Source organism: Callionymus lyra, chromosome 3 (assembly GCF_982586985.1).
Source record: "Callionymus lyra chromosome 3, fCalLyr1.hap1.1, whole genome shotgun sequence".
NCBI lineage: Eukaryota > Metazoa > Chordata > Actinopteri > Syngnathiformes > Callionymidae > Callionymus > Callionymus lyra.
In genome coordinates, this window is record NC_141820.1 from 24302261 (window position 1) to 24310400 (window position 8140).

Here is an 8140-nt window from a genome sequence, read left to right on the forward strand (position 1 = left end):
CGAGAATTGATTCTTAAAGATAATGTTGGGATTCTCATGATTACTGTACATAATAAAGTATTTTTACCTCACATGAATACCAACTAAAACTATTTAGAAAGTTTCAAATGCAAACTCAAAGTTTTCCAGATGATTATATAAAGATGAAGATGTTTATAAGTAAACATTATTGACTTGTTTAGAACAAATGCAAGATTCTGCAATGATAATGAAATGGAAGGTTGTGTGTTCACTTCCAATGTGAGTCATGTTGGGAGTCTGTATGTTAACACGGTTTATGAATCATCGGTTACTCAGGGTACTCTGGTTTCCTCCCACAGCAGCCAGATGATGACCTGTTTGTGGTGTCTCCTGCCGCTCATCTGAAGAAGCTGGGATCGGCTCCAGCAACCGCTTTAACGTGCACCCAAAACCAAAATCTGGTTTAAACATCAATGTTTTAGTTTCAAAACAGTGCAGCCTCTTGTAGATTTCCATGTGACCAATTTTCCAACTCCTAATTGAGGATCACTGGTTAAACTATTAATGTTCGAGTAAGGTGTCATGGGTTGGCCCCATTTTTACATTTTGCTTATAAACCTCCCGGAACAAGACCTGATCCGCAAAATAACATTAATTTTCGACTTTAGGAAAGTAAACGCTTCGAAAATTGTAAATAAAATAAATAAAATGTTAATTTCTTGTCTAAATAATATGAACCTGTATTGTAAGCAAGTCATTTTTATTTGTATAGCGCTTTTCCAGACCAGGGTCACAAAGCGCTTAAACAATCAAAACAATACTCAATAAAGTATATACTTTAAAGGTCAAGATAAAACTGATAACACAACAGGAGTTCCAGAAAATCAAGGAAAAGCCTGAACAAATAAAAACGTCTTAAGAAGTTCCCTAAAGGAATCAGTAGATCCATCAAGAGCAAAGAGAGAAGAAGATCGATCCAAAGCTAAGGAGCAACAGCCTGGAAGGATTTCTCTCCTCTGGTCCTGAAGTAAGAACCAGAATTTTAAAGTTGATCCTGAAAGAAACTGGAAGCCAGTGAAGAGTTTTAAGGATCGGAGAAATGTGAGTTCTTCTACTAGAGCTGGTCAGAATTCTCGCTGCAGAGTTGTGTTTTAACTGCAGGCGAGACAGCTCCTTCTTGTTAAGACATGAAAACAAACTGTTACAATAGTCCAGACGAGAAGAAACAAACGCATGGATTACAAGCTCCAGATCATGCTGTGACAACATTTTCCTAAGTTTAGAGATGTTTCCCAGTTGAAGGAAACTGAGTTTCTGGTCCGTTTTCTGTAGTGTTGAACAAGAGACATGTCTTTATCAAATACAACACCCAGGTTTCTCAGGCTCAGTTTGACAGACTGACCTAAGTCACCCAAGTACTGACTCAACTCTGGAACCTTATCATCAGGAGCAATCACCAGACTTTCAGTGAACCTGTATTGTCTAAGACTAGTTATGAGCTGAAACAAATTATTGATGATTTAAAATAAATGCAATAGTATTTACACAAATTGTGGGTTTGGCGTTAAAGAAAATCTTCAAATGGCTCATGGCTTTTTCATTCGTCGTCGTTTTACTTTGAAAGAGCGCTCGACCGGAAACCTGGTGGATTGTTTTGAAGGTCAAACCGGAACATGTGCTAGTGTTTTCCATCATGACTTCTCCCTACAGAAGTTCCTGAGTCGAACTCTTGAGAGTCAGTGGAAACAATGAGTGGCTTCGGTGTGGACTGGGCTGAGAGGAAACGGTCCGGTGATCGACGGTGAATTCACAAACTTGTACGAAGGAATCTCGTCGGGGTGAGTTCGGAAGCACCGGGCGGAGGAACCGCTCGAGTCTCGGAGGAAGTTGTTTTTTTTTTTCACTCGGCAAACATGCTGGGTTTCTGCGCCCGGAGAGTTCTGCTGAACGGACTCCGTCCGCCGGCGCGACTGATGGGGACTCACGGCAGGAACGAGCCCAGAGAAGCGCTCAACTCCCCGAAGCGAGCGAAGGAGTTCATCTACCGGCTGCACTCCGCCGAGAGGACGTGTCTGCTGGAGCAGCTGCAGAGCTTCGAGTCCATGGCCGCGGCACAAGGTGAGTCTCGGGGTCAGAGGTCAGCCGCTCATCCGTCATCTGTTGTAATCTTTTTTTTTCCTTTTTTTGCCGCCATTACTGTTGTCAAACTACACCTCTGTGAAGTCTTTATGTCACTTCCTGCTCGCGTGGCTCTTCACGTCACGTGTGTGAGGTGACACACCTTCACTGACGCTTCATGACTCTGTGATGAAACCTCCAGAGGTTTTTCAACAAAACTCACCATATTATATGTAGGGGTGGGCGATATGGACCATCTTACGTCTCTATAACTATATAACACGTTATTGTTTTTATAGAATATCTGGAGAAGTACTTTCCAACAAACTGCTTAAACTGCTTTTTGTTTTTCTCTATTTACTTTTTGTGTAAATTCGCTTGAATTGATAAGGATATAGAAACGATTGAAGACAAATAACACTATATACAATTTCTATCTTTACGATCTATATTGTCATATCAGGCACATAAGTGTTATTGTTTATTACTAAGATGTACTGTATGTGACAAGGAAACATGACAGATGAGTTGTGTTTGTTGTTGTTGTTGTTGTTGTTGTTGAAGCATTTGACTTGTGCCGCAATTTAATTAGATCTTAACTTGATTAAGTAATAATTCGACTGTAGACTCTAGCTCAGGGGTGTGGAGTATGGGCCGCGGGCTGGGGGGGAATTGAGCAAATGTTGTCTAATTTAACATGTTTTTAATGGTAGAACTCTATTAATTTTAAACTATATAATCAAATGTTTAAATTTGATACAATGTGACAAATTCCTTAACCATGCAACGATTACATAAAAGGTCTTCATTGTCAATGTTTCACTTGGATCCTGCCAGTGTTGACGCAAGCATTGACGCCTTCATCGTGTCGATTAAACAAATGAACATAAAAGGATAAATGTGTAACCTTTTTGTGTAGTTGCACAACACAAACACTTAATAGACAAAGCAGAGTCACTTAAGATGATGATTTAAAGGTTGTAGGTAATAAAGATAAACTTCTGTTCCCAAGGTTGTCTACAGTGCTTTGTGTTGTTGACATTATTTTGACAGCCATTAAATTGACTTTTGCAGCAATTATCCAGTGAAGGAAAAACGGATCTGTGCGTCAGAACTCTTGACTTGGTCTTCGCTTGAGTTCATGAGAAGCTCCGTCAGCTGTACCATAGTTTTCCACACTCCACTAGTTTGTTGACGTCTGTTGTTTTTTTTGTTTTTTTTTGTCTACTGGAAGTGGCATCAAAATAGGACGGGAAGTTTTAATGAACACGAGGATCCGCTGCTGTCACATCTGCTCCGTCAGATGCTGGTACCAGGCCCGGCTTCCTCACTGGGACTGCAGACAAATTACCTCATTAGCGGGAAGAGTTAGCGGCGCCGTCTTAGCTCTGACATGTTATTAGTCGGCTATCTTTTTCCTGGGACTGCAAAGTCTAGACTGCAGATGATGGGAATGACAGGGCGGAGCTTCTCCTCTAATCGAAATATATTTTGAGCGAAGTTTGAGTGAAGCCTAATGTTGATGCACTGTGTCTGAATATATTAATTCAACATGTTATATTTTGATAATAGCGAGTATAAATTGGCTGTAAACAAAAGTGGTTTAAAAAAAGATCCCTTCTATATTGAAATGCTGGTCCAAAAACAAACGTTCTGAGAGACACCAGAAGATGTAACCAGGCAACACAGACTTTCTCTCCTCTACACACTCGCGAGCAGCTGGTCACTTGTCAAACTCAAATCTCAGGATGGTTACAATTCAAGATGGAGTAAAAATAATCGCGGTGTCACATTTAGGAGAGCTCAGATTTCATCCCACAGTCAGTTTCCTGTTCCCTCTCCTAGCCGGACTGAAGGGGTTGTTTTGTTTCTTACTCTGCTCTCTGACCAAATGTAAAGACACAAGATGTCTAAAACAAATGATAAGTATTTTCTTAATACAAATATAGCAATCGTAGAATTAAAAAAATCTTGCCTTTGAGACGTATTTGTTGTTCTTTATTTTACTTAAATCACTCATTCCATATTAATCCAGTTAATCAGCTAATTTGCTGAATCTGTTTTTGTGTTTATCGAAATCTTGGCTCAATGTTTGGCTCACCGTCGCCTCCCTGTGCTCACACCTGCTGGTGCTGGCCGGTTCTTCACGGGTTCTGGTTCATATCTCCATCCAGGCAGAACTATTTTTGGACAGTAGCTTTGTTGTGGTCGGTAACGGCCTTGAGATCTGGGTCACCCCCAGACCGGGAATTCTCAGAAACTCATTAGATGGCCAAGTTGTAGTGATTATAGGAATGTTGGAACGATGAAGTTCTTTTTGGATGCTGATGCAGGAAATAATAACCTGCCGTGGTGTTAAAATGTTTGGGGATTCATCTGAGAATAAGTTTTGGATCGAATGACAAAAAGCCAAAATTCTCAACTTTGCCCCTGGTATTGACTAAACTTGATGATTGAATGAATCATCGTTCTGTTTCAGAAACTGTGGAACCAATAGCGCCATCTGCTGCTCAGATCAGATATGGTGAGATACATCAAATGCATGTAGAAACTCTCATAAATTCACTGACATTTATTCCGTTGTTGTGGAGCCTTGAGCTCTTCTCCTTCGTTGACTTGGTTTGTCTCTGCAGTGTTGTTCCACAACGCTCTTCCCTTCGTAGGCTTCGGTTTCCTGGACAACGCCATCATGATCGCGGCGGTGAGTCATCGACTTGTGACTTCTGTAAGGGCTGAAGTGTTGACGTGCCTCTGATTCTCAGGGAACGCAGATTGAACTTTCCATCGGCGTCACACTCGGCATCTCCACCATGGCAGGTGAGACCAGAAGGAGTTCGCTCGCTTGTTGCTTGTGATTCACAGACTGGACTTGAGTCATGTTTATGGGAGAAAGTTTTTGCTAGAAATGTGAATTCCTGTGATGCATGATATGAAGAGAAGTCACCACAGATTTAATGATAAAATCCATTTTTCAATTCCCAGAAAACAACGTTTAGTTTATTCTTGTTTAGAAACTGACAGCAGTTTCTCTTTGACTAGAAATCAAAACTTGATTAAATCCACATTTTTAGACTCTCCTGCTTCTGTGGAGAAACTAACTCGCATAAACGTTCACCAACATGTGAGGAATTCATCCATGACAGAACAGATGGTGCGCAGCTCTTCAAATGTTTGGAATTCTTCAAGTGTAAAGACATTTTTTTTATGATTTCCATATGCTTTATTCAACGTTTCTGTCACTTTAAAAAAAAATGTTTTATGTGCCTGGAGAGAATGTGCTTTAATTATAGTGTCAGCCTTATATATATACTGTGTATATATATACACACACATCATATCTTCTCCAGGTTTAAAGTCTTGAAGATTTTAATCTTGCTTGGGCTTCTCTTTGTCTGCAGCTGCTGCTCTGGGGAACCTTGTCTCGGACCTGGCAGGCCTCGGGTGAGTCCAGCTGACAGGTTCTATTCCATCTTTGTTCCCCATTATAAACATTGTGTGTGTGTGTGCTCTCAGTCTGGCAGGTTATGTGGAAGCTCTGGCCTCCAGATTAGGAATGGCGGTTCCAGACTTGAGTCCCAAACAGGCGGATATGTGGCAGACAAAGTTCTCATGTCACATGGTGAGTCTTCCTCGTCTTACCTTTGGTACTTATCACCAGGGATGCACCTGCACAATTTGGCAACTGAAAAAAACGACAGAAGCAAAAGCCCTGAGGCTCACACATACAGAATACACCAGGGAAAGATAGGTTGACATACACTTTTTGCGTTTGCTGAGTACGGAGTAGAGCAGAACCTGTTATTGAGTTTTAATAGGAAATATTACCCCTTTTTTTTGTCCCTCTTGAGTATCTAACTAAAAAGATCAGCAACTTCATGCACCATTATTGCTTTCATTGTGGGGCTGAACTGTCTTCTGAGAAATAAGCTGAAGCAGTTATAATAACAATATTAATACACTGTAAACAAGATATATATATTTATATATACCGGTCAGGTGCACGGGTCGGGTTAAGGCTGCACTATTAATTGTAAAAAAAAAAGCACACTCTCGATTCCTCCTCATAGACGATCTTGTTTCCAAGTGACGACAATTTAAGAAAAATTGATACCGCATTTTGATCCGGGACGTCACCTGCACCCAACCTCAACAAGTGATCGCGAAAACGAGAGCAGTTGAAAGTGTGAACAGTTGTGGAAGGAGTTGAGACTGAGAGAAAAGAAGAAAATAAACCGTGAGGATGATAAACTCACGTGTAAATAGTTATTTTTGTTTATTTGTTGTACATAGTTTTTTATATCTGGAGAGGGAGAATCATATAAATAGTTGTTTTTTTGTATTTGTACATAGATATTGTAATTTTCCTTTTTCTTTTTGTATATAGTTATTTATAGTTTTACTTTTTCAGAGTGGGTTCAGTTTCAGTATACCATTACAGTTTGCACTTTTCAAGTAAAAAAAATGGGTTGTGGGGGTGGGATTATTGTTAAATTGTTATTATTATTTACATTATAATTATGATAAATCTTTGTTTTAAATTAATGGACAATTTTTCTCTTTAACTCATAAATATTATTTTGTGCAATTGCAATACCTTTCCTTTAGTAGCAGTAACGAGCCTAGTTTACCTTTTATCTTCAGTTTTCTTTAAATAGTTCTCACACAAAACTGTGCTGATTGTGTCTTAACATCCTCATCCTCTCGCCTGCTGCAGGGAAAAGCCATTGGAGTGACAATTGGATGTATCTTGGGAATGTTTCCTCTTTTTTTCCTGAGTGACGAAGACAAGAAAGATGCTAAAGCGCCACACGCTGACGATTCTTAACCGGCGTGACACAACAACAAACACAGGCTTGATTCTTAATCCTCGTCAATGTTTACTGATCATCAGAGAATTTTTCATTACTTGTGCACATTAATGATGTTTTTAAAATGAAGTTAAACCAAATTTCATGTGTGCGGTTGAATCATCGTTTGTGCATGCATTTCTTAATTATGGGTTTGCTGATGCACCAACAGTAGGGGGCAGTGTCGTGTCTGTTGAACTAAAAAAAAGGTCTTTTGTTGACACCTCAACAATCTAGAGGTTGTATTGTAAAATATTGTCACTGCCAATAGAGGATGCACTTTCAGCAGTTGTATAGATGCTGAATCTACCGTCATTACTCCAATGTATTTAAATCCAAACACAAGCTGAAACACTGTTACTGTAAAATGTACTTTCATTTTTGTGTGAAAAGCTCTTCAGCTGTGTCTCAAACCTCAGGAGCAGACAAACAGGAGGTTTTCGCTCCTTAATCCCACTGAAGGCGCTTTTATTGTGTTGCACTAATGGTGGGAGAAGTGCTGACTGGGATCTGGATCAATCTTGAACTCCTTGATCTTTGTCAATGTGGACATGGATCCCGCCAGTGTTGACGTAAGCATGACATCATAATCGTGTAGATGAAAATCCCTTTAACTCGGTTCACTCCATTTTAGCAATTCAACTGTAACACTTCAGGAATGTTCTGCAGCTTCTTCACCTCTAGTCGTGCTCACACTCACTAATGCAGAAGTCGAAACAAAACTTGTTGTACATTTATATTGAAGTGCAAACACGCTTTCAAGCATCTTATTGTATTTTTACCAGAGTGATTTTCATAGTTCCACAACAACACTAGAATCAGTATTTTTTTGTTTTTTACTGCAAAGTTGAACATCTCACGTGACGAAAATACTTTTGTTTTATTAATTTGTTCTGCCGGCATGTTGAACTGGAACTGCTTTGGAATGGATGATGTTTGTACTTGGATGACTAAACAATCAATGACTAAATAAACTGTATAAATAACAAATATTGATGTTGATTTACTGTCATTCATGATTACTTGAGGCTGGAACATATTCTAGCTAACTTGGGCCGAGAGGTTGGGGACACGCAGGACACCCAGGATCACTTCAAAACCAGAACTGGCATGAGGTGGAATGGAACCTACGACCATATTGCAATATACGGTAGACTGTGATAAGTTGTTACTGCTGATTATGCAACAGATAAGATTTATTTATGTTATCCAGT

The 8140-nt window shown here is 39.7% G+C and overlaps 1 protein-coding gene across 1 annotated transcript; it reads left to right on the plus strand.

Annotated features, from left to right (window-relative positions):
- The first annotated feature begins 1334 nt into the window (after nucleotides 1-1334).
- Nucleotides 1335-7916, plus strand: tmem65 (transmembrane protein 65). The gene is made up of 7 exons (XM_087787208.1): nucleotides 1335-2079; nucleotides 4559-4603; nucleotides 4713-4780; nucleotides 4842-4896; nucleotides 5478-5520; nucleotides 5593-5698; nucleotides 6794-7916. Exons 1-7 carry the CDS (start codon nucleotides 1875-1877, stop codon nucleotides 6902-6904), a joined length of 633 nt encoding a protein of 210 aa, XP_087643334.1. The 5' UTR covers nucleotides 1335-1874; the 3' UTR covers nucleotides 6905-7916.
- The last annotated feature ends 224 nt before the right edge of the window (nucleotides 7917-8140 follow it).